Raw genomic sequence first — 27292 nt, forward strand, 5'->3', positions numbered from 1 at the left:
TTTTGAATGCCTATTGCTTTTCTGCCTTGTTGAAAGTTGAAAAATTGTAGGTTGAAGACCATCTGTATATTTTGGCTATTAGTGTGTCTTTGTCTTTGGTATTCTTGCCTTCTTTCTCAGCTGATTTTTATTCTCCTGAAATTCTGAAACAGAAACAAAAGCAAAACAATTTTAACACCTAGACTTCCTGTGTAGGTTGGAATGATGGGAGTGGAGAAAAACTGAAGAAAGTTTTTTAAAATAAAACCTTATGTTTCTTTACTTTTTTAATAATTTGTTTTTTAATTGAAGGATAATTGCTTTACAGAATTTTGTTGTTTTCTGTCAAACTTCAACATGAATCAGCCATCAGTTCAGTTCAGTTCAGTTACTCAGTCGTGTCCGACTCTTTGCGACCCCATGAATCGCAGCACATCAGGCCTCCCTGTCCGTCACCATCTCCCGGAGTTCACTCAGATTCACGTCCATCGAGTCCGTGATGCCATCCAGCCGTCTCATCCTGGGTCGTCCCCTTCTCCTCCTGCCCCCAATCCCTCCCAGCATCAGAGTCTTTTCCAATGAATCAACTCTTCGCATGAGATGTCCAAAGTTCTGGAGTTTCAGCTTTAGCATCATTCCTTCCAAAGAAATCCCAGGGCTGATCTCCTTCAGAATGGACTGGTTGGATCTCCTTGCAGTCCAAGGGACCCTCAAGAGTCTTCTCCAACACCATAGTTCAAATGCATCAATTCTTCGGCATTCAGCCTTCTTCACAGTCCAACTCTCACATCCATGCATAACCACAGGAAAAACCATAGCCTTGACTAGACGGACCTTAGTCAGCAAAGTAATATCTCTGCTTTTGAATATACTATCTAGGTTGGTCATAACTTTTCTTCCAAGGAGTAAGCATCTTTTAATTTCATGGCTGCAATCACCATCTGCAGTGATTTTGGAGCCCCCAAAAATAAAGTCTGACACTGATTCCACTGTTTCCCCATCTATTTCTCATGAAGTGATGGGACTGGATGCCATGATCTTCGTTTTCTGAATGTTGAGCTTTAAGCCAACTTTTTCACTCTCCTCTTTCACTTTCATCAAGAGGCTTTTAGTTCCTCTTCACTTTCTGCCATAAGGGTGGTGTCATCTGCATATCTGAGGTTATTGATATTTCTCCCAGCAATCTTGATTCCAGCTTGTGTTTCTTCCAGTCCAGCATTTCTCATGATGTACTCTGCATAGAAGTTAAATAAGCAGGGTGACAATATACAGCCTTGATGTCCTCCTTTTCCTATTTGGAACCAGTCTGTTGTTCCATGTCCAGTTCTCTTCCAACAACACAAGAGAAGACTCTACACATGGACATCACCAGATGGTCAACACCGAAATCAGATTGATTATATTCTTTGCAGCCAAAGATGGAGAAGCTTGATACAGTCAACACAAACAAGACCGGGAGCTGACTGTGGCTCGGATCATGAACTCCTTATTGCCAAATTCAGACTTAAGTTGAATAAAATAGGGAAAACTGCTAAACCATTCAGGTATGACCTAAGTTAAATCCCTTATGATTATACAGTGGAAGTGAGTAATAGATTTAAGGGACTAGATCTGATAGATTGAGTGCCTGATGAACTATGGAATGAGGTTCGTGACATTGTACAGGAGACAGGGATCAAGACCATCCCCATGGAAAAGAAATGCAAAAAAGCAAAATGTCTGTCTGGGGAGGCCTTACAAATAGCTGTGAAAAGAAGAGAGGCAAAAAGCAAAGGAGAAAAGGAAAGATATAAGCTTCTGAATGCAGAGTTCCAAAGAATAGCAAGAAGAGATAAGAAAGCCTTCTTCAGCGATCAATGCAAAGAAATAGAGGAAAACAACAGAATGGGAAAGACCAAAGATCTCTTCAAGAAAATTAGAGATACCAAGGGAACATTTCATGCAAAGATGGGCTCAATAAAGGACAGAAATGGTATGGACCTAACAGAAGCAGAAGATATTAAGAAGAGGTGGCAAGAATACATGGAAGAACTGTACAAAAAAGAGCTTCAGGACCCAGATAATCATGATGATGTGATCACTAATCTAGAGCCAGACATCTTGGAATGTGAAGTCAAGTGGGCCTTAGAAAGCATCAGTACGAACAAAGCTAGTGGAGGTGATGGAATTCCAGTGGAGCTATTTCAAATCCTGAAAGATGATGCTGTGAAAGTGCTGCACTCAATATGCCAGCAATAGAAAACTCAGCAGTGGCCACAGGACTGGAAAAGTTCAGTTTTCATTCCAATCCCAAAGAAAGGCAATGCAAAAGAATGCTCAGACTACCGCACAATTGCACTCATCTCACATGCTAGTAAAGTAATGCTCAAAATTCTCCAAGCCAGACTTCAGCAATACGTGAACTGTGAACTCCCTGATGTTCAAGCTGGTCTTAGAAAAGGCAGAGGAACCAGAGATCAAATTGCCAACATCTGCTGGATCATGGAAAAAGCAAGAGAGTTCCAGAAAAACATCTATTTCTGCTTTATTGACTATGCCAAAGCCTTTGACTGTGTGGATCACAATAAACTGTGGAATCAGCCATAGGTATACATATATCCCCTCCCATTTGAAACTCTCTCCCATCTCCCTCCCCATCCCACCCCTCTAGGTTGATACAGAGCCCCTGTTTGAGTTTCCTGAGCCATACAGCAAATTCCCATTGGCTATCTATTTTATATATGGTAATGTAAGTTTCCATGTTACTCTTGCCATACATCTCACCCTCTCCTCCCCTCTCCCCATGTCCGTAAGTCTGTTCTCTATATCTGTTTCTCCATTGCTGCCCTGTAAATAAGTTCTTCAGTACCATTTTTCTAGATTCTGTACATATGTGTTAGAATACGATATCTATCTTTCTCTTTCTGACTTAATTCATTCTGTATAATAGGAGAACCGGAAGAAATTTTTAGAGCAGTGTTGTATCAATAGATCTGTTCTTTGTTTTCAGACCCAACTCAAAACCAGCAGCACGTAGAATCTTTAGTTGTGGCATACAGACTCAGTGCATCTCAAAGTTATTTATTTTGTTGTATGTTTTATGCAGCTTCTTGGTAAATAGCAATATGGTATAGAGCAGAGACACTAAGTTTGGAAAAAAGGCTTTCAGTCTTATTTCTGTCATTTCGTATCTGCATGGTTGACCTTTGTGAGTTTTTATCGCCTATGCTGTGCAGTATATGGGATCTTAATTCCTTGACCAGGGATTGAACCCATGCCCCCTGCATTAGAAGTGCAGAGTCTTAACCACTGGACCACCAAGAAAGTCCTATTGCCTTATCTTAAATTGAGGATAATATTAATAGCATCCACATTACAAATTGGCTGTGAGGATTATATGAGGTCATGATGTAAAATTCCCAACATCAAGTCTTACAACACAGTCAGTACTCAAAAAAATACCTTTCCTTCCTCTGCTTGAGGTTTTCCTGCTGTTTGTTTCCTGCTCCCCTGACTCCTTGTATTTTTCTTGTTCCTCTGAAACGGTATCTCCTTGTTAATGTTTCCAGTTCATCTAATGTGTTACTTCTTTCATGCAGGGTTTTAATAGTTGATGGACCTAAATCTGTCCCATTTGGAAGGTTACATGGGAGTCCTTTCTGTTCTATATAGAGTAAACCCACATACACTCACAAGTACACAAATACCTCTCACTGTCTCTCACATTACATAGAGTAAATAATTTTAAAAATCATGGAAAATTTAAATAAAAATAGAATACTATAACACACATCCGTATGCTCATCACTAAACTTTTTAACAGTTATCAAATTCAGTGCAGTCCTATTTTATCTTTCCCCTACTTAACTCCCCTGTTTTCTTTCTGGGTTGTATTTAAGTAGATTCCAGACATCATATAATGAGGTCATCATCATATAATGAGGTCATGCTTTTTCAAGGACTTAACGGGATTTAGCATGTAGTAGCTACTTGGTCCATTTTCTTTGACCTTAAATATGTTCATTCCTTCTAAAATTGTTCAGACTGCACATTCTAAGCACTTTTGTGACTTTTTTGAGTTGTAGGATAGTTGATAATTCTGAAGAGGATGCCATTTTGATTCATCCTATAGTATCTGCTTTTTAAAAATTATATTTGATAAATGCTTAATACTATTTTTTCCCCTTATTCTCCAATTCTGTTTGGAACTCACACTTTACATTCAAGATTTGAGGCTGGCTTGAGTCTGGCTTAAATCTCAAACTCACTGGATTCCAAGTGAGTTTACTGTAAGCATTAATTAACATGTTGGCTCCTCTCTGCACAGTTTTGCTTCCGAAGAGAAACTGATCAAGGCTTTTACTCATAGCTGATTAGTCTTTCTCCTTTCCAATTCCCTTTTCTCACTGATAGCCACTATTCACAGGGCCGTCAGGAGATTTGTATATCTAATGTCTACCTTCTCATCGTTGTCAGTACTATTCAGTATTATATGTTCTCTGGATCTCTCAGGCTGCCTGCTTGGGTTGTCATAGCTGGTCCTGTCACACCCGATTGTCCTCCTGAAAGCAGTTATGTTACCTTTGTCTAAGCATTCGTGAATCAGAATCTTTCTATCTGTTTAAATACATGTGTCCATAAGAATCTTGGTATATAATTGTATATCTCCAGGGAATTTTACCCATTTTCTCTTTGCTTTGCTTCCAGTGATTATGCTTTTCAGTACTTTTTATTGTTAAAAGCTTTAATTAGTCTTTCTTCTCTGATTTAAGTAATTCAAACTTCATTAATCTTTTATCGTAGGCTCTGTTTCCCAAATGTTCAATCTTTTTTATTGTTTATCTGTATTGTGTTTTTTTCCTTTTCCAGTCTGATCAAAGGCAAATCAAAGTGGAAATTATTTCCCAATTTAAACGTTTCTTACCATCATATTTTCAAGCTTTGGCACATAGACTGGGTCCATACATGAGAAATGTGTTTCAGGCTTATATTGTCAACCCCTTAGCACAAGCCAGTTACTTAGCTTATTCATTAGTCAGAAATACCAATTAATATTTAATCAGCAAGAACATGATTGAAGAGGACGTGGTCTGAGCCTCCTCTTCCTCCCTACTAATGGTTTTCTGTAGAACAGGGGTGTTTACCAGTTATCACTCCAAAGTAAGTTAATTTCATACTGACACAACAAACCTTTTCCTTGTTTTTTTTTTTTTTGATCCAGATCTGAGTTCTGTGTTCTGACTCTTCTCTAACCCTCTCAAACCTCATCCTGTAAGTTCTGGCTCCTTCCTGCCCTGTCTCTGCTCCAAGGCTGTGTGTGAACCTGCACTCTAATTCTGTGAGTGTAATTTCTGTCTTCAGTGCTTCAACCCCATATGCTCCTATGACTTTTGAGTTAAACTATGATTTAACAAATATTTCTGGATCTTAGAATTTATGACAGTTTTACAGAATCCTCTCAGTTGACAGTTCAGTAGTCATATGTTAATAGCCGAAATTATTGAACTCATTGATTTAACAGTCAGATGAAGCTCAACAGATTGTTAGCATTCCCATCTAATGTATATAACCAACATTCATAAACCAAAATTCATAAACAGATTCAAGATTCATAAACTAAATGAGATGCACATAAGCTTCTAGCAGATGCATTAGCTTTGTGTCTAGAATACAAAAATGTATGAATCATGTCTAATATTTGCATTGTATTGTAAAATACTGTGCAAAATAAATGGATGAGCAGATCATAATACAGTTCTGTGATACAATGATAGTATTGATAATAAAATTTTTATGGCCAAGGCTTAAAAGAGGGTAAAAAAAAAAAGACTCCCAGCATAGATTGAAAGCATTTAATCTGTTCGTTACACAGTCAGCAATGATCTGGTACTGGGGGGAGGTATTCACAATTAAATTCTCTGATAAGCCGCATGTTGTCTGAATAGGTTTTTAGGATACCATTTGGAGCCCAGGTTTGGTGTTTGGGAGTACCATTTTCAGGTTTTTTCTTTTTTTAGTGTGTAATAGTTCACGGAAGAAAGGTCACCAGAAAACTGTTGAGTACTCATCACTTAGTACTGGAGAAAGATACATCCTGGACTTCATTTAAAAACCAGCTAGGCACAAAGCTCTTTATTTAAAAAAAAAAAAGATATAAGCCCCAATAGAAACATGGCTAAAAAAGTGAACATGCAGTACTTTATGGAAAACATGTAGAGGGCCATTAAATTTGAAACTTATCTGGAGCCTATCAATAATTAGCATGAAATAAACCAAGTAAAGCAGTGTTGGGGTTTTTTTACCTGTTAGACCGACAGAGATTTTATAAAATGACAACACTTAGTACTATCCAAGGTATGGGAAATGGGCATTTTGCTGGTAAGAGTATAAGTTGATATATGCTTTCCCCAGTGGAGTGTGGTAAAAGCTTAAAAAATGACTTCTTAACTCAGAAATTTCATGTCAAAAGAAGCCAAATGGTAAAGATAATTACCGAAGCATTGTTTATTGAGGCAGAAATTAGAAAATACTTAAATGTCCAGTAGTAGAGGATTATTTGAATCGTAAATCCTTGCAGTGGATGAGAATGAAAATGTTACGGAAGATGGCAAAGACATTTATTTACTGACATAGGGAGATGGCTTTAAGGTGATATATTAGTTTGCTAGGGCTAGCATAACAAAGTACCACAGACTTGGTGGCTTAAACGACAGAAATGTATTGTCTCGCAGTTCTGGAGGCTGTTGGTCCAGGATTCCGGTGTCAGCAGAGTTGGTTCCTTCTGAGAGCCTTGAGGAAAAGTCTGTTTCATGCCTCGTTCCTAGTTGCTGGTAGTTTGCTGACCATTTTGTACATTTATCACCTCAGTCTCTGCCTTCTTGTTTATAATGAGGTCCCCCTGTGTGTGTGTTTGTGTGTGTGTGTGTATGTTTCAGTGTCCAAATTTCCCCTTTTTATAAGGACATGGTCATATTGTGTTAAGGCCTTAATGTGCACATCTTAAATTATCTGCAGAGAACCTATTCCCAGATCAGGTAACATTCACAGGCACTGCGGGAGTTAGAACTTCAGGATCTTTTTTTGAGGGGGGCACAGTCAACCCATAACAGATGATAAGTGAAAAAACCAATATATAGAACAGTTTGTAGAGAATTATTACATTGTTCAAAGTATACCTCTACACACACACATATGTACACATATACATAGATACATTATAGAAAAACATGAAAAGCTGTATAGAAAAATGTTATCTGTAATTATCACTGCTGGATTGTAGGGTGATTTAAATTAATTTCTGTATTTTCATTTATGTTATTTTTTATTAGTTATTATTTTCTACATATTAATTTTCTTTTACACTAACCTGTGTTACTATCCAAAAAAAAAAACAGTGAACCTCTTGACTAACAGTGATAGTCTTAATATTCATTAAATTTTCATTAGAAACAGAGCTTAATAATGTTGTTTTTGTTGTTCAGTCTCTAAGTCATGTCTGACTCCTTGCGACCCTATGAACTACAGCACTCCAGACTTCCCTGTCCTTCATATCTCCTGGAGTTGGCTCAGATTCATGTCCATTGAGTCCATGATGCTATCTAACCTTCTCACCCTCTGCCTCCCTCTTTTCCTTATGCCCTCAGTCTTTCCCAGCCCCAGGGTCTTTTCCAGTGAGTCGGCTCTTCGCATCAGGTGGCCAAAGTATGGGAACTTCAGCTTCAGCATCAGTCCTTACAGTGAATATTCAGGGTTGATTTCCTTTAGGATTGGCTGGTTTGATCTCCTTGCTGTCTAAGGGACTCTCAAGTGTCTTCTTCAGCACCACATTTCTAAAGCATCAATTCTTAATGGTGAATAGAAAGGGAAAAAGTGGCAGAAGTAGTGACAGATTTTCTTTTCTTATGCTCCAAAATCACTACAGTGATTGCAGCCATGAGATTAAAAGACACCTTGGAAGGAAAGTTATGATAAACCTAGAGAGCATATTTAAAAGCAGAGACATTACTTTGCCAACAAAGGTCCATATAGTCAAAGCTATGATTTTTCCAGTGGTTATGTATGGATGTGAGAGGTGGACCATAAAAGAAGGTTGAGTACCAAAGAATTGATGCTTTCAGACTGTGGTGCTGGAGAAGACTCTTGAGAGTCCCTTGGACTGCAAGGAGATCCAACTAGTCAATCCTAAAGGAAATCAACCATGAATATTCATTAGAAGGACTGATGCTGAAGTTGAAGCTCCAATACTTTGGCCACCTGATGCAAAGAGCTGACTGATTGGAAAAGACCCTGATGCTGGAAAAGATTGAGGGCATGAGGAGAAGAGGGCAACAGAGGATGAGATGGTAGGGTGGCTTCACCAACTCAATGGACATGAGTTTGAGCAAACTCAGGGAGATGGTAAAGGACAGAGAAGGCTGGTGTGCTTCAGTCCATGAGGTTGCAAGGAGTTGAATGTGACTTAGCAACTGAACAAGTTCAACAAGCTTGTTTCGATGAACAGATACTAATTTTAGTGTAGTCTGACTTTTTTCTTTTCTTTTTTTCTTTTATGTTTACTGCATTTTAAATCTTACATAAAACGTCTTTAACCTATTGTCAGGAATATATTCATTTAATGTTTGTTCTCAGAGTTATCATATTTATCTTTCAAACTTTGATCTATAATCTGTTTAGTGTTTATTACTGTGTGAAGAACGAGGAAGGGATTAACATTTTTTTTCCTATATGATTATCCGGTTGATCCAGCATAACTTATTGAAAAGATCATCCTTTTTCCATTGTACTGTAATATTCCCTTTATTGTAAACCAGGTAACTGTATAGGTCACTTGATGTATGTATAGTTTTGTTGGCTGGAGAAAAGTCTGCAACCTACAAATTGTGAGTTATGTTTTATTTGGGGACCTTAGTGGGAACAGTAGCATGGGGAACAGCCTCTCAGATGGCTCTGAGGAACTGTTGTTGAAAAATTTTATTAATTTTATTTATTTCTCATTGTGCTGGGTCTTCATTGCTGCACTGTCCTTTCCTTAGTTGTGGAGAACTGGGGCTACTCTCGAGTTGCAGAGTGCAGGCTTCTCACTGTGGTGGCTTCTCTTGTGAAGCATGGGCTCTAGGGAATGTGGGCTCAGTAGTTGCAGCTCCCAGGCTCTAGAACATAGGCTCAATAGCTGTGTATGGGCTTAGCTACTTCACAGCCCATAGAATCTTCCTAGATCAGGGATTGAACCCCTATCTCCTGCTTTGCCAGACAGAATTGTCTGTAGAGGTAAAGGAGAAGCCAGGATATACTCCTGTGTATCCTGTGAAAACTGTGTAGTCAAACATCAAAAGACTACTGCTGATCACAAAAACAGGACTTCACAAATTAGTGACTTTAGTGCTTTTCTTCATATGAGAAATTTATTTAAGAGTCTGGGCACATTAAAATTATTCCTCAGATACACATCTACTTACCTAGGACCATCTAGTCAAGGCTATGGTTTTCCAGTGGTCATGTATAAATGTGAGAGTTAGACTATTAAGAAAGCTGAGCACCAAAGAATTGATGCTTTTTAACTGTGGTGTTGGAGAAGACTCTTGAGAGTCCCTTGGACTGCAAGGAGATCCAACCAGTCCATCCTAAAGGAAATTAGTCCTGAATATTCATTGGAAGGACTGATGCTGAAGCTGAAACTCCAGTCCTTTGGCCACCTGATGCGAAGAGCTGACTCATTTTAAAGACCTTGATGCTGGGAAAGATTGAAGGCGAGAGGAGAAAGGGATGACAGAGGATGAGATGGTTGGATGGCATCACCAACTCAATGGACATGAGTTTGGATAAACTCGGGGGGTTGGTGATGGACAGGGAGGCCTGGCATACTGTAGTCCATGGGGTCGCAAAGAGTCAGACATGATTGAGCAACTGAACTGAACCTAGGACCAGTATCCTGTTTTTCTTCATTCTGAATCCCCTCAGGGTACGCTGTCTTGGGAAGAGGGGCTGCGGTGACTGATGGCTTGATGGCAACATGCCTTGTTTATTGGAATGGTAGGCAACATTCCTTGTCCACAGTGTTATGGAATTTTCCAGTCCATGAATATGGAAGAATACCCTCCCACTTTTTGGTTTTTAGTTTTTCTCAATAATTTTTTCACTTTTAAGAGATCTTATATATCTTTTATTAATTCTACTCTTAGATAATTAGCAGTTTTTTAAAAATACTATCATAAATGGTACAGTTTTAAAATTTCATTTTTATTTGTTATATATATGGTTGATTTCTGCATATTGATCCTATTTATAGTCATTAACCTTGCCAAATTCCCTTATTAACTCTAACTTTATCATGATATCTGAGCTCTCATTCCCATAGATGTCTCTTCTCCCAATCTCTTCCTTCCCTGTCTTCTTGGTGTTTATTGCTTGTCCTAATTGTTGTTTCATTCACCAACTGTTGCAGCCAATACCTGCATCTTTAAATGTTTTCAGCAGAAGTCACCTAGGAACCTGTCTTAGCTGTAGGAATGCTCAGAGTTGGGCAAGTCAGGGACTGTCCTTAATGAGAGTTTTCAGGTTAAGACTCACAGCCACAATTTTTTTTTACCAAAATGACTGTATTGCTTTCTAGCAATTTGCAGTAGGAGTATGTGCTGCTGTTCTCTTAGCTGCTGCTTCTCTGGGATATGGGAATCAGACCAGGTTGTTTAAAATGCCACAGTACTTCCTTACCTCAGAGCAGCTGCTGCTTTCTTCATCAAGCCTTCCCCTAATTGTTTTTTTTACTGTATTCCAGAGTTTTTCAGAAGTTGATTCTGACAGGTTAGCTAGCTCATTACTTAATTTTGGGGAGGGATAAAGCCTTGGGGTTCCCTAGTTGTCCATTTTCAGTGACCATTTTGGTCAGCAGTGGTGATGGTGCTTTTACTAGAGCTGTTTTCTGCAATGCTGCCATTGAGATGGGGAGAGAAAGGAAATTAAATAATGTTAGGTTAAAAACATCAAAGACCTCACTATCTTACCAAGGTCCAGTTCCTGTTGAGTAGACACTTCACATTGAGTATTGAGTTTTGGTTAATTGCCAAAGTGCTAAAATGGTTAATGTTAGTTATTTAGTGGTTTTGCACATATTTTCATTGTTTTAAAGGCAGAGTGAGATCACCAAAGTCTTACTCCACCATTCTGGAAGTCAGTCCCTCTTCTGGAACTTTTTGAAACAGAATTGTAATGGGAAATATAAAGGTACAATAAATTTTCAAAATTTATGATAGCAGCATATGTGTGGACCCTTTACACTATGACAGAACTTTCATAGAGTTGATACGGCAAAGTAGCTTAAATTTGAGTTCCTAACATGAAAGGGTCTACGTATATTTTACTTTACAAACCTAGTTACTGTGTTTTGTGATATAAGTACGATTATCCCTATCACAGCAACCATAAAAAGTGGGAAATGTCATCCCTGTTTAACTTTTGAGACACCTACACCTTGGAAAAGTCAAGCAAGTTGCTCAGTTACATTGCTTCTAAGAGCCAGAAGTAAACCCAGGATTTTTTGACTCCAAAGCTTTTGATCTTTTTATTACACATTGTTGGGCTTCCCTGGTGGCTCAGAGGTTAAAGCGTCTGCCTGCAATTCTGGAAACCTGGGTTCAATCCCTGGGTTGGGAAGATCCCCTGGAGAAGGAAATGGCAACCCACTCCAGTATTCTTCCCTGGAGAATCCCGTGGACGGAGGAGCCTGGTGGGCTACAGTCCATGGGGTCCCAAAGAGTTGGACACGACTGAGCGACTTCACTTTCACTTTTTTACACATTGTGTTTTGTTCCACAAGGGATTTGATAAATATTCAGTGGATGAAGGAATGACAAAGAGACCCTGGAAAGAGACCCTGAGAGATTTCCGTCACTGAAGCTTATCTAAGACTTTCACACATTTGTATACTTATTGTTTACTAGATCACAGCTACTCTGTGGTGAATCTTTACTATTTTTAATTTGATACTAAGACTCTAATATTAAAAGTTCCTTTAGGTTCAAGGTTTTCCCAGCCTTTAAATGACTTGTATTTTCCGTTCTTATTGTTGTGGTTGTTTTGTTTTACATATCAGCCCTTTGACAGAATCTGAACCTAAACTGCTAGGGATGTAATTATTGGTAGAGCCAGTATTAGTCTGACAGATGAAGTAAACACCTGAATGCTTGCCTTGGTTACAGAATTGAACTCTGTGAAATGAATCTATTTGATGGAGTTATCTAAGATTTAGTAGGAGGGAATAGAAAATCATTGTGGTTTTCTGTTCTGTTTCAGCTTTCGGAAGAATTATTGGATAAATGGCTATCGTACCCAGAGTCCCAGCATGTCCCCCTCTGCCAGCATATGCTTGGCTTTGCTATGAAGTCTGTTACACAGATGGTAATGGGCAGTACATTTGAAGATGAACAGGAAGTCATTCGCTTCCAGAAGAATCATGGCACAGTAAGTCTAGGGCCAGATTTAAGTTTACTCTTTCATCAAATTGGATACTTGAGGAATGTAGACCTCGCCTCTTAAGAAGTTTTAAGATTCTGTAGAACAGAGTGTCCTTGTTTGTGGCTAAAAACAATGTAAGAGAGATAATTGTTGCCTTTTTTAAAAATTTAAGAATTACCTTTTTAAGCAGTTACCTTTTGAAACTTAAAAAATGACTAAAACAATTGTCTTGAATACTTAGCAAGTATGTCAGGAGTTCCCTGGTGGCCCAGTGGTTAGGATTCTGGGCTTCCACTGCTGTGGCCTGGATTCAGTCCCCGATTGAGGAACTGAGATCCTGCAAGTTGTACTGCATGGTGGAAACAAAAACAAAAACCAAGTATGTTATAATGATAATTTCTAGGATAAAGAGAAAAACTGCACTTAGTAGCACTAGACTGTGTCCTCTACTGAAAGAAATTAAACTTGATGGAGCATTAAAGTACTAATGAAATGAATATGATTTGAAAAAAGGATAATTCATTGAAGATTGAGTTACTATTTGCTTTTTTCTGGACTCTCATATGGACTTTATTATTCTCTATTTTTACCAGTCTCAACATTATATTAATTTGTTTTGAATTGTACTTAAGTCATTTATTTCACTGAAGTTTTGGATCTCTGATCAGTTATTCCTTATTTTCTTCAAATCTATAAAAACAGGTTAAATAATCAATGCAATGCGTGTAAAACAAAATCACTAGGAACTGTGGCTTAGTACTCTGTCACTGTTTAATATTATCCTTTTTCCCATTAAGATGGTTTTATTACTTGTGTTTGATGATTGAAAAATGTCCATTTCTTAGAAAATGTTCACATGTTCAGGAGTATAAAAATGAAACTGGAAAAAATCATCCTAAATTCCACTTCCTTTAATAAACTGCTCAGGGTATCCAGGTAAAATAAATTGGCTAAAGGATTCCTAAAATGTTTTCCTATTTTAATGAAGAATCAATTTTTGACTCAGTTGTGGATGTCTGATTTTTTTTCACGTTGATGAGAGAGCATTTTTAAAAAAGTAACTCCACTGTTATTTCTAGGATTTTATTCCAAGCTGCTGATACCTGTTCCTATTCTGGGTTTTTTTTTTTTAATGTTTTATATATTTATTACACATACAGCATGTGGAATCTTAGTTTCCCAACCAGGGATTGAACTCATGCCCTCCATTGGGAGCTCAGAGTCTTAGCCACTGGACCACCAGGGAAGTCTCTATTCTTGGTACTTTTAAGCTGACATTTTTCTTTACTTTTCTTTCCTTAGAATTTCAAAGTAGAAGTCATAATTTCAAATATACAGAAATGTGGCAACTAGTACTAGGAACTCTCATGATATCCTTCAGCTGTTGTTTACATTTTGCCCCATTTACTTTTTCCATTCAGTATCCGTTTGTCTATCCATTCATCCTTCCATCCATTCCTCTCCTCCTTACCCAAAACATTTGAGAGTAGACACTTTACTTCTTTCCCCCTAAATGCTTCAGTTTGTACATCACAAAAACAAGAATATTCTCTCATATAGCAACAAAATAGTTGCCACACTTGGGAAATTTAGCTTTCATACCGTATTTTTATCCAGAGCCCATATTCAGATTTCTTTACTTCTAGTGGTCAAACCTCTTTAACATGAAATGGTTTTTCAGCTTTTCTTTGTTTTTTGATGTTGACTTTTTTTTTAAGTACAGACCAATTATTTTGTAAAATGTCCCTCATTTGGGTTTAATTTGACTAGATTCAAGTTACATACTTTTATGTGTGACTAGATACAAAGTCTCTATTTTTGGCAGGAATCTGTTTTTTTTTTTTTATTTTAATGTTACTGGAAGTTGTCAAAGGAAAGTTTTCATACCATAATCATGACCTAAAATCCTGCCTTAAGTGATTTTTAATGTCCTTAATGTCTGAAACTCTAAGAGGGTGCTGTTGTCCAGCCAAGCCACCAGAAGTACTAACCGGGTTGTGAATGCTGGGGCAGCGTTCCTGCACCCTGCCTGCTGCTTGGCGGTCATACTTGGGAGATATCATCGGCTCTAAGATGCGTTTCTATTTCACAGGTGTTAACGTGAAAAATGTACATCTCACACCCAGTTGCATACTGTGTTTCTGAAGTGCCCTCCAAAAACATGGTCCTAGTTATTATCCCACCAACATTAGTGTGCTCTTTCCTTGTTTTTGACACAGTTATTCGTCTTTTAAATATTTGCCTATCTAGTAAGTAAAAAATGATCTTTCATAATTAAAATTTGTGATTCTCTTCTTGTTTGTGAAGTTAAACATTGTTTAATATTTTTGCTGAGCAGCTTGTGTTTCTTTTTTGTGGGATGCCTTCTCATGTCCTCTACCTGTATTTCAGTCAATGTCTTTCTTTTTCTTACCAAGAGCTTTTAATTTTTTATCTCAATTTTCATTTGCTTTTACTTTTATTTATAGTGCATTTTAAAAGACTTTTTTTAAAAAAAGCAATTTTAGGTTTACCTGTTTTTGACTGTCAGAGTTGTGTATAGTGAATCTCCAGCCGTTAGTCAGTTTGAGTTCAGGTTCTCCTGCCCCAGCGCTGGTTCTGAGGTAATTTCCACCTGTAAGTCTGCTACAGTAAGACGTGCCTCCCATTTTCACCTCTCTCTCCAGTCTTGGGGGCCTCAGTTTGCCTAGGGCCCTATTCTATCTCAGAGACCCAAGAAGAGCTGTTGCTTTTTCAGTCTGTTCAGCTTTTTTTTTTGTTGGGGTGGAATAGTTAAATTAACTCAACTTTTTCATCATAAATTTTTACCCTGTGCTCTTTGTTGTACTTAGGCACTTCTTTCTCACTTAAAGGGTATTCCTAATATAAACATTTGCTGCACGTTTTTACAGTACATTTAGTAGGTTAATTTTTTACATTTAAATAGTCTGAAAGGCATATCTTCATAAGGTAAGACTTGAGGACTCATAACTATGAATATTTTTAAAATACCTATTTATTTTCTTTTTTCCACAAGTTCTTTCAGAATTTCTCAATTATCAAGAAAATTTTTCGTGACTAAGTATCCAGTATTGAAATCCTATTGTTTACTCTTTCCAAACTTTAGACTAATTTTTAACCTTTTTCTAGATCTTAGCCAGTGCTTACCAGTTATCATCTTAACTTTATCTTTGAGGTGCAGAACAAAAGGGAAGAGTGAAGTCGAGTGAAGTCGCTCAGTTGTGTCCTGCTGTTTCCAACCCCATGTCTTGCTGACCCAGGGATCCAACCCAGGTCTCCCACATTGCAGGCAGACTCTTTACCAACTGAGCCACTAGGAAATCCCTTCCAGTTATCATGGTAAAGTAAAAATTTGGAATTCATCTCAGATGGTAAAGAATCTGCCTGCAAAGCAGGAGACCTGGGTTCAATGACTGGGTCGGAAAGATCCGCTGGAGAAGGGAATGACAACCTACTCTAATATTCTTTCCTGGAGAATCCAGTGGACAGAGGAGCCTGGCAGGCTACAGTCCATCAGGTCGCGAAGAGTCGGACGTGACTGAGCAAATTCCATTTTACCATTTTACAATGAATTTTACTTACCCACCAGTGCCATTGTAATAAAAAATTGAAAATTGACTCTACTGATAGTTCCTCTTCCTTTTCATTCATATTCCTTTGAAAATAAGGAAACTGACTTTTTAGTTATAATTAGTTTGAAAGTACTTTGAATGAAATTAGTAAGATATATATATATATTTTTTTTAGTAAGATATATTTTGTGCCTTATCTTCAAAGACAATGGAATAAATGATTTCCATGTGAAAGGGAGAATTTAACAGTTCTGTTGGTGAGACAGAGGTTCTTCAGTTATTAGCTTAGATTGCATGGTATTATTTGGAAAATTTATGTACTAAATAATAGGTATACTTTGCTATTTTCAGGTTTGGTCTGAGATTGGAAAAGGCTTTCTGGATGGATCACTTGATAAAAGTACAACTCGGAAAAAACAATATGAAGATGGTAAGTTTTTTCACTCTTAATTTTTAGTAAGGACAAAAGGAAATGTGCCCAGTTTTAATAGGGTTATATCTGATTCATGAAGTTATAGGTCATGTGTTTTTTCTTCCTTTTATGTTTTTTCCTACATTTCCTATTATGAAAGTTTTTCTTAAATAAAAGAGAGGGAAAGGCTGTCAATTAGTCAATAAACTCTAGCACTTGCTCAGAATGAGAGTACTGTAGTGCTGGTACAGCCTACAGGATTAATGGAAAGTGCAAAGGTACAGTCCTGGGAAAGCAATTTAAAAATGCATGTTAAGTAAGAGTTATAATGAGTGAAATTATCTAAAATAAGAAAATACCCATGAATATCTTTGTAGTGATACTTCTACAAGTAGAAAAACAGAAGAAAATCTAAATATCCAATAATATAGGAATTGCTAAGGAAATAATATCAACATGACAAATGTTATAAAAGAAACATAACAAAATAAAAAAAAATTCTTACTATTATAATGTTGAGTAAAAAAATATTTAATATTTTATAAATACATCCACATGACCAGGGGGAGAAAGAATATTCCATGTAGAGGAAAAGTAGTTAGAAAGTCTTTGAGGTAAGATTCTTCCTGATATATTTGAGGTACAACAGGGAACTCCATGGCTGGAGTGAAATGAGTTAGGAGAACAGAAGACCAGAAAGACTGATGGGAGTGGAACAGATTTTGTCTGGCTTTGGTGTGACTGGGCTGCTGTCATCTCCGGGCTCAGAACAGAAGCAGGGAGACTAATTAGGAGGCTACTGCAGGGAACTGGGCAAGAAAAATAATGAGGCTTGGGCTAGGTGGAAGGTAGCAGAAAATAGAATATTTTTTTTAAAAAAAGAATAAGGGAGAATAATTCTATATTTTGAAAATTAGAACTGCCAACATTGATGGCCAGGTTAGATGTGAGGTATGAGAGAAGGAAATACCAAGGTTTTAGACCTGAGTAATTGGAAAATGAAATTGCTAGGAAATCAGATGGGACAGATACTATGGGACGATCCAGTTTTGAAGGGGAAGATCACGGCTTCAGTTTTGGATATGTTATGTTTAGTATACTTCAGACATCTCAGTGGAGATGCTGAGTTGATTGTTTGATACAAGTCTGAAATTCAGGGGAAAGAGGTCCTAACTGGAAATATAAATTTGGGAGTGTTCCATCCATAGATTGTATTTAAAGCATGAGAATGGTTATCACCAAGGTAATGAGTATAAATAAAGATCTAAGAAAAGGAGTCCTTAGCCTTGGGCATTCCATCATTAAGAAATTGGAGAGATGAGAAGGAACTGACAAAGGATCCTTAGAATGAGCAGGCAGTAAAGTGGGAGCAAAGTGTGAAGCCCAGTAGAGTGGATCCTGGGAGCCAAATGAGAGTGTTTCCATCAGGTGCTGTGATAGGTCAGGTAAGATGGGGCCTGAGAAATGATCTCTGGATAATTTTCTTGGAAGTTGGATTAATCTTCTAGGTTATAGAAATTTACTTTTCTGACTATTTCACACTTGTTGAAGTTTCTAAATGAGTGATGCTTGATTTGGGAGAAGAATGGAATTAAGAGGACAGAATTTAGGAGGAAGGTGAATAATACCAGCAGAGGGGTATATGTGTAAAAGTCCTCTAAGGGGTAGAATTGTTCTACTTTTTGACCTGGGCGTTTGATTTAGTTGTTAAATTGTGCATATATGTTTTATGCATTTTGGTACATGTGTTCAAGTTAGAAAAATGAGAAATATTAGACTTTAAATTAGCTTTAAAAATTATGTTATTATTCTCTTAACTGAAAGTTTTACTCTGTACATAGGAACATTGTAGAAATACAAAAAATTGTTCAATCCTCACAAATGAAAATCTTTTTTGTTTTTCTTCTCTAAGCCCTTATGCAACTGGAATCTATTTTAAAGAAAATCATTAAAGAACGAAAAGGAAGGAACTTCAGTCAGCATATTTTCATTGACTCCTTAGTACAGGGAAGCCTTAATGACCAACAGGTGATGTAATTCTTAAATGTTTATTAAACCAAGGATAATCAGACATGTATAGAGTGTGCTTTTTATTCGTTTTAACCCAGATGCCTTCCTAGAATTCAATGGCTCTTTCCTTTTTTGTTGTACATCATCCATAAATAGTATTTAGATTTGCTGTCCTGTTATTTAGCTCTTGGAAGCAGCTATATAGTATCTAATATTTGAGTAAGCAGATACTGAACCAAAGTTCTGTGGTTGTTACAGAGGAGGGCTTGGGTGAGCCTTTTTCGACTAAACAGCTCTGCCCGTGTGACCAGATGTGGCAGCGTGGCTTGTTCCCAGTGTGGATCTGTTGCCCAGCACACCACTGGGCTACTGTGTGTTTGTGGAGTGGAGCCATTGCTGCCACACCTGTTCACTGTAGGAGTCTTCTGCCTCCTCTGTGGATGTAAGTCTGCATAGACAAAAAGTGGTTTTCTGGGTGTGTGTGGGTACAGAAATTAAATCACGCTCCAGAACAGTGGCAGGCTCCTCACTCTTGCTGAGTCTTCATTGCTGCACTCAGCCAAGCTAGAAAGATAAGACTGAGCACATGAGCCAGTGATATTACTGGATAAATGTTCACTGTCAAAAATGCAGTGCAGTGTTTAGGTTGGCTTTTACATTATATAGATTTTATTCAAGTGAAAATGTCATAAAGGAATAATATACTTTGTTCCTTAACTCCCAGTGCTATACTGTAAATGATTTTACTAGGTCTAATACAGGGTCTAATACAGGCCACCTTACATGTCACACTATCTAAACTTAGTTTTGTTTCCTAGATCCTAGAAGACACTATGATATTTTCTCTGGCCAGTTGCATAATAACTGCAAAATGTAAGTATAAACTGATTTCTTTTTGAGATAGATTATAAAATACAGAAAGATAAAGCTATTCTAAGATGAAGGAAATACTGTTTGTGAGATCTGTTTATAATTCCCTTAGCTCTTATTTTTTATTCCTTTTTGAAAGGCTAGATTCACACAGTGCTCCTCCTCTGCCCCCCCACCCCCGCTTTTCTTAACCCCAGGTGCTCTGTGCCACCTCTGAACATTGCCATAAATTTCCTGACACAGTTTATGGATTGTGAATCCTAGTTAGTGCCTTTAAAATGAACTGCTGTTGACACCTTTCCAACCAGAGCTGCAAGCTCTTCAGTTTCCTGCTGCGGCTTTTCACTTTGACTTCAATCCTGTCTACTATTAATAAGATCTACCAGCAGCGAATATAGGCCACAGAAATCATGATTTAAAAGAACTTCTTGGTGAAATTAAAGGTGATTATTATTTAAAATTCTAAAATGGGTGGTACATTTCTAAGCTTTCTTACTGGTTTTGAGTTTATCAGACTACCATTTATTTATACAGTTTTTAAGAATATGTATATCCATAAAATTGTGTTAACAAAAAATGCTAAAGGAAGTATTAAAGCGCAAGTTGAAAATCTAAAGAATTTATGTTTATCTGAAGGATTTTGTTCACAACTTTTTCTGTTTAAGAAAATTGAAAAAGCATGAGCACAAATGTGAAGTTGCTGTAAGTTTTTCTTCTTTGTATACTTTTTTGGTATCTAGAGATGTCCCAGATTTTATAGATTAAGTGGAATATAGGTAAGCATGTGTCGAAAATAATGTCTTGAACCTTAAAAAAAAATACTTGTTTAAAAAATGTATTACTGTTAAAATATATCTTTGCTGAAGACCTTCAAAAAAATCTGAATCAGGGACTTCCCTGATGGTCCAGTGGCTGGACTTCATGCTCCCAATATAAGGGGCCTGGGTTTGATCCCTGGTCAAGGAACTAGGTCCCACATGCTGCAGCTAAGACTCAGCGAAGCCAAATAATTAAGTAATAATAAATAAATGTTTAAAAAATCTGAATCAGTTGTACTTTGGATATTATAAAAATCGATCATTTCCAAGGTTGACTTAATATTTTAATCTTTTTTGTAGTTTTGGGGGAAAACTTGCCTTTAAGAGGCAAGATCAGCAGGAAACCTTGATTAAAGTCCCTCCTCTGCGATTTAGTAGCCTGAAGCAAGATACTGACCTCTACATTTTTTTTCCTCTTCTAAAATAAGGATGACCTCCAAGGTTTCCAACTGTAAATTGGTGTCTTGATTCAACATTGTAATTAAAGAACATTAAGTGGCTTAAAATCACATTTTAAAGCTATACTCTCTGTCCTTTAATAGAGTTGTACAAAAAAAACAGTGTTTGAGGTTATTACACAGTTATATTAATTTTAAATGATAATGTAGTCAGGGTGTAGCGTGCCTACTGTATCCAAATCCTTGTGCTATATCTTTCAATGTTATACATTACTACATATTATTGTAAGATTGCATACATGTACATACATACTGTCTGCATAAGTGTTCACATCACTTGTGAAATAGAAGTTCTGCAGTTCACTCACAAGCCATAATAAAGAAACATATATAGGAAAAAAGTTAAAGTGAGTTACTCATATGCCTTTTATGAACTCTGGATGTGAATAAATTATCAAAATAATTGAGTACCAGGTAGCTATTAATTTACTGATAATAATATTAAGTGCAGAAAGTGAATTATGTATTTACATTGGATTTGGATAATATGTGACTTTGGCAAATATTAAAAATAATTAACTTTAAGGCCAATTTAAGCTAGCCCTTTAGCTCAGGAAAGAGATAATAAGTAGAAATAGAAGTTATTAAACACAGTTGAAAAAGTAGTTGACATAGAAAAAGTAGAGCTGTAGATAGAGGCATATCAGGCTTAATCTAAGGAAAGCGATGCTGTGTGTCTGGATGGTTCCATTTGAACAGTTATAATCCCAGTGGATCCCTAAGGGAAATATAATTATTTTATATTTATTTTGTAATTAATTTTCTTACCTTTTGATTTCCTCAGTGATTATAATCCGTAAGCCATTTTCAGAAAAAGTAAGCCATAAGCCAGTGAACTCCAGTGTGGGCGTTCATCAGAATAACTGATATTTATTAGGAATATAGAGACCCTGGACACACCCTAAACCTACTAAGTCAGGATCTGTGGGTGGGGGGATTGTGTCATCACACAGTCTCTGACTCCCAGGAGATTTTTGAGAACCACTGTCCTAAGCAAGTAATCAGTTTCAGTTCTTGAGCCAGTGTATTACAAGTAAAAACTTAGAAGCACTGATTTATAGGTAAATCTCCTGCTATTTTTACTTGTGTGAATCATTTCATTAGGGCTCCTGAGGAAACTGACAAGTCAACTATTTTATTTTACATGGTCGAGTGAACCAGTCCATCACAGTTGCCAGCATTTAACACTTACCCAGATGTGAAATTTATTTATTATCCTTACTGTTTTGCTTAAGGTAAAATGCATCAAGTGCCTTTGACTACTTGCCAATTTTATGAAAGAAATTTTCTAGATTTCACTGTCTCTCTTTGAGAATATTCTGTAAATGTTTATGTTCTGTTGAATGAAGCACAAATCTCATGAACAATCTTGTTTTATCTTCTGGTAGCATTTATGTATCTTCTGTATCAGGTAGGGGGAAAAAAAGAAAATACCAAAAAATAGTAAGTTTGTTTTTTATTCAGCACCCAAACTATGAATTCGCTGCTTTCATTGTTATTAATATAAACTTTCACTTAGTGTGCACCTGGGCAATCTGTTTTTTAACCACCTATGAGGAAATTCAGAAAAAACTATATGAAGAGATTGACCAAGTTTTGGGGAAGGGACCTATCACTTCAGAGAAAATTGAGAAGCTCAGGTAAGAACCTGAGGAAAGGGAGGGGCGGGGAGATCTTTAAAATTTGAATTGGTTTATCTTATTTAAAACTAATGCTAATATGGAGGAAAGCTATCTATTTTTACAGGACTTAAAGTATTTACATATAGATTTTAATAGATGACTTAATTTGCTTTTTAAAATCATAAGGCAGTCTTAGGAAACTTTTACATGGGCCCATATAAAATAGCATCAGTGATGTCTAATAAGTGGAACATTCATACATTGATGGTAGGAATGCAAAATGGTACAGTTCTGTTGTAAAACAATGTGGCAGGATCTTACGAAATTGTACAGTATGACCCAGCAGTTCTCCTAGGCATTTACCGGAGAGAAATGAAAACATGTCCACACAGTGACCTGTATGCAAACATTTATTGCAATATTATTCATAATAGCAAAAAACAGGAAGTAGTCCAAATATTCATCAACTGTTGAATAGATAAATTGTGTTATATCCATACAATGGAATAGTACCAAGTAATAAAAGGTAACATAAAATCAATACACAAAACAACATGGATAAATCTTATTATGCTAAGTGAAAAAAATCAAGCACAAAAATAGTCTACAGTGTGTTTCATTTAGGTGACTTTCTGGAAAAAGCAAAGCTATTGTGATAGAAAGTAGGGCAGTGATGGCTGGGGCCCAAAATGGGGAGGGGATCAACTGCAAAGAGGCATGAGGAAAGTTTTCTAGTGAGAGGGAACTGTTATATATCTTTCTTGTGGTTGTAGTCACATAGTCATATATGATGACTAAAATTCATCAAACTGTACAGGTAAAATAGATGACATTTTTATGTGTAAGTAATACCTTAATGTAAAAGATTTTTAAAAACAGCAACTGTGACTTCTTAGGGGGTTGGAAGTCTGAGACTGGGTAGCAAGCAACCTTACTTTGGAGCATCTTTCAACTATAGAAAAGAAGATACGGATACAGCCATTAGAAAGAACTCGAAACCATGGATTTCACAAGGAGACATTTGTTAGGGATTCTTTAAAATGTTGAAAGCTTTATTGATTACAATTTAAACAAGTCATACATACTTGTTTTTTGAAGTTTTTATTATGCAGAAGTGTATGACATAGAAGGGGAATGTCCTTTGTAAATGAGGACAAGAGAGATAACAATTGTTAACTGTCTATATTATTTTTCCAGACTTTTTCTATACATATATATGTATGTATTTAAAATGAAAATTTTAAAAACATTTTTAAGTACAAAGCATGTAACTCTTCTGTAAATTCCATGTTTTCTCTTAATGTGTTGTAGACAGTGTTCTATACATAGTAACTCTACCACGTCTAGTCAGTGAGTAAGTTTTGTTGACTTTATTTTCCAAACAGCATTTAGTTAGAAGTTTAGTTTTAGTTCTTTCCATTGTCCCCCACCCCCACCCATGAGGAGCACCACCAACTTATCTGGGGCATTTCAACAGCCTTGTGTCTTTCTTCCTCCTATGAAAGTGAAAGTGAAACCCTCTCAGTCTTGTCTGACTCTTTGTGACCCCCATGGACTGTACAGTCATTGGAATTCTCTAGGCCAGAATACTGCAGTGGGTAGCCTTTTGCTTCTCCAGGGGATCTTCCCAACCTAGGGATCAAACACAGGTCTCCTGCATTGCAGGTGGTTCTTTGCCAGCTGAGCCACGAGGGAAGCCCAAGAATACTGGAGTGAGTAGCCCATCCCTTCTCCAGTGGATCTTCCCAATTCAGGAATTGAACTGGGGTCTCCTGCATTGCAGGCAAATTCTTTACCAACTGAGCTACTCCAGATTGCTCTTGAAGCCAGTGACGGTACACTGATCTGTTCAGATGCTTTAAAAATATACATAACCTGAGACTAATCCCAAACCAACAATCTCTGGGCATCAGAAAGTTTCAGAAGCTTCTCAGATGAGCTAATGTGTAGTCAAAGTTGAGAATCACTGTGCTAGTCATCTTTCTATATCTGGGGAGTTGTATCTGATCATGCTGCTGCTAAGTCGCTTTGGTCGTGTCTGACTCTGTCTGACCCCCTAGACGGCAGCTCACCAGGCTCCCCTGTCCCTGGGATTCTCCAGGCAAGAACATTGGAGTGGGTTGCCATTTCCTTCTCCAATGCATGAAAGTGAAAACTGAGTGAAGTCGCTCAGTTGTGTCCAACTCTTCGCGACCCCATGGACTGCAGCCCATCAGGCTCCTCCGCCCATGGGATTTTCCAGGCAAGAGTACTGGAGTGGGGTGCCATTGCCTTCTCCGGTATCTGATCATACTCCCCTGTGTAAAATCCTTCAGTGACTTCTGGTTGCCCTTAAGATAAAATTTATACCCACTAACTTGGCTTATGAGGCATTTCAGCTTTACTGAAATTCTTTTGTTTCTTCAAATGTGAAGCACTATTTTAGTCTTCTGACTTTTGGCTTCTTTCTCTCTTCCTCTGTCCTCTAGCTGAGTCCAGTTTTTTCTTCGGGTCTCAGGCTAAGTGTTTGAATATCTGTAAAGTCCTTTCTCCAGTTGGGTACTCCTGCCATGTGTTCCCCGACACCCTGAACTTCCTTTATCATAACAGTTACTGTGCCTTTTTAATTGTTCATCCTTGATGTTCCTTCCTCTGTCCTTTCCCCTGCCAGCTAGACTCTGAAATTCTTTGAGGGTTTTGTCTTGTTGACTGTTGTAGCTTAGTATCTGATGCAGTGCTTCTAATGTAGTAGGTACCTAAAAATATTTGTTCAAAGAGGAAAGGATGTTTCCTTTTTTGTTTTTGATGTTTTTAGAAATTATATAAATCAATGTTCCTATGCTTACATCTTTGCAGATATTCCCAAATCTTTCTATTAATAAGTTCCGAGAAATGAGATAATTATTTAAGAATGTATGCAGTAGTGTAGTGTTTACGGTTAGGGGCTATGGGGTAACAGACTTGGGTTTGAATCCTGTCAATACCACCTACCTGCTATGTGATTTTTTTTTAATTAATTAATTTTAATTGAGAGGCTAATTACTTTACAATATTGTGGTGGTTTTTGCCATACGTTGACATGAATCAGCCATGGGTGTACATCCCAAACTCCCTTCCCACCTCCCTCCCCATCCCATCCCTCTGGGTTGTCCTAGTACACCAGCTTTGAGTGCCCTGTTTCATCCTGCTGTGTGATCTTAAACAATTGCCTCATTTTTAACATCTGTAAAATTAAAAACAGTAATACCCATGAGTTTCTTATAAGGATTAAATGAAATACTGCATAGAAACTATTTAACAGAACTGGTGCATAGCAAGATTTCAATATATTTTAGCTTTTATTCCTCTCCTTGTAATGCAAACTTTATATTTTCATATATATTGTCAAGTTATCCTTCATCAGAGATTCTCTGGTGGCTCAGATGTAAAGAATCCGCCTGCAATGTGGGAGACCTGGGTTCAGTCCCTGGGTTGGGAAGATCTCCTGGAGGAGGGCATGGCAGCCCACTCCAGTATTCCTGCCTGGAGAATCCCCATGGACAGAGAAGCCTGGAGGGCTAGTCCATGGGGTTGCAAAGAGTCAGACATGACTGAGCGACTAAGCCCAGCACAGCATCCTTCAGTAAGGTTGTACCAATTTATACTTTCCCCAAGTGAATATGAATGTCCATTTTCCTATTTTTTATTAGCATTTTCTAACAGTACTCTTGTTCATATTTGTTAATCTGGCAAGTAAAAAAATTTGCTTTGATTGGCAGTCTTTCCATTGTTAATGAGGTTGAGTAGTTGAGTATCATTTATGTTTCCATGACATTTGCAATTTTTTTTCTTTTTTTGTGGATTGCTTTTATATTTTCTGTCCATATTCCTGTTGGGATGTTTGATCATTTTAATTTGGGATTTTAAAGAGCTTTGATGCATTAAGGATATATTTACAGTAAATAATTTTTCTACTTGGCTTTTAATTTTACTTAATGATGAGTTCAAATATGTAGAAATTTTTCCGTGGTCATGGTGTTTTTCTTTATGATATCCATCATTGTTTCAGTATTTTTTCTAATTTTGAAGTAGAAAAGTCTTATTAAAATTTTTATTAAATCCTTTATTAAAAATAAAGGATGCTTCTGCACACAAATTTTTAAAATATTGCTTTGAGTTTTCTTCTGGTACTTTTAAAGTTGTTTTTATTAGTTTAAATTCATACTCACCTAAACCTAAACTTTATATCCTTCTAGTATACACTGTGTTTTAAGCAAATAAGAATTATGATGACTATTCTGTTAGGAAGGTTATTAAAATTGTTGAATGACACTTTAAAATGTATATACATTTCAAATTGGTTCTCCCAAAATAAGGATCCTCAAAAAAAATTTTTTTAAACAGGTATTGTCGACAAGTGCTTTGTGAAACAGTTCGGACTGCCAAACTGACCCCAGTTTCTGCCCGGCTTCAAGATATTGAAGGAAAGATTGACAAATTTATTATTCCTAGGGAGGTAGGAAACATTTGGTATTCTTAACCCATTCAGTTATTCTTTTCAACTCTTTTAGTGTGTATTTTTAAGCTTTGTTGTTTAAAGTATCCAATAAATGCTACCTATTGTTAAAAGCCAGTTATTTTAAATTACAAAATGATATATGCTTGTTTTAAGGTTCAAGCAACATAAAAGAAAGACTCCTTTCTCCCTAGGTCCTACTGTGAATCGTTTAGTATATATTTTGTAGGTTTTTTTTCCTGTGTATATGTATTATTCTATGTATATATACATATATATGTATGTATTTTAAAAACCTAATTTATATGTGAAAATATACTCTATATGTTGTTTTTAATTTTCTTCTTTTATTGAGGCAATTAATACAACTGGCACTTACTATGGATCCAATTCATTATTTTTAATGGATGTATAGTACTGCATTGTATGAATGGACCATAATTTAAGTAGTCCTCATTGATGAAAATTTAGATTGACATTAATTTTTTTCATTACTACAAGTTGCCTCTAAAAGGCAATTTATATTTTGAGCAACAGTGTATGAGACTGCTTTTCCTCTCCATATTCTTTACTACCTCTGGATTTATGAATCTTTTATATATTATGTGAATCATATATAAAAAATTATCTCATAATTTTAATTTGCTT

General features: G+C 36.8%; 1 protein-coding gene and 1 non-coding gene across 5 annotated transcripts in view; one reads left to right on the plus strand and one right to left on the minus strand.

The window, feature by feature from the left end:
• The window catches only part of LOC101104050 (cytochrome P450 20A1), a 42856-nt gene that overhangs the window by 7907 nt on the left and 7657 nt on the right, over positions 1–27292 (plus strand). For 3 of the 4 annotated variants that reach the window (XM_060410272.1, XM_027965109.3, XM_042244976.2), the window contains 6 exons: positions 12247–12414; positions 16332–16410; positions 18305–18420; positions 19221–19275; positions 22068–22188; positions 26533–26644. In XM_060410272.1, the coding sequence (XP_060266255.1) occupies positions 12247–12414; positions 16332–16410; positions 18305–18420; positions 19221–19275; positions 22068–22188; positions 26533–26644 (651 nt within the window). Of the gene's footprint in view, positions 1–12246; positions 12415–14549; positions 14658–16331; positions 16411–18304; positions 18421–19220; positions 19276–22067; positions 22189–26532; positions 26645–27292 lie in introns of those variants that run through there. The other variant, XM_042244977.2, reaches the window with a different exon arrangement.
• TRNAR-UCU (transfer RNA arginine (anticodon UCU)) lies at positions 3210–3282 on the minus strand. The gene has a single exon. It is a non-coding gene; the product is annotated as a tRNA-Arg (tRNA).

Source organism: Ovis aries, chromosome 2 (assembly GCF_016772045.2).
Source record: "Ovis aries strain OAR_USU_Benz2616 breed Rambouillet chromosome 2, ARS-UI_Ramb_v3.0, whole genome shotgun sequence".
NCBI lineage: Eukaryota > Metazoa > Chordata > Mammalia > Artiodactyla > Bovidae > Ovis > Ovis aries.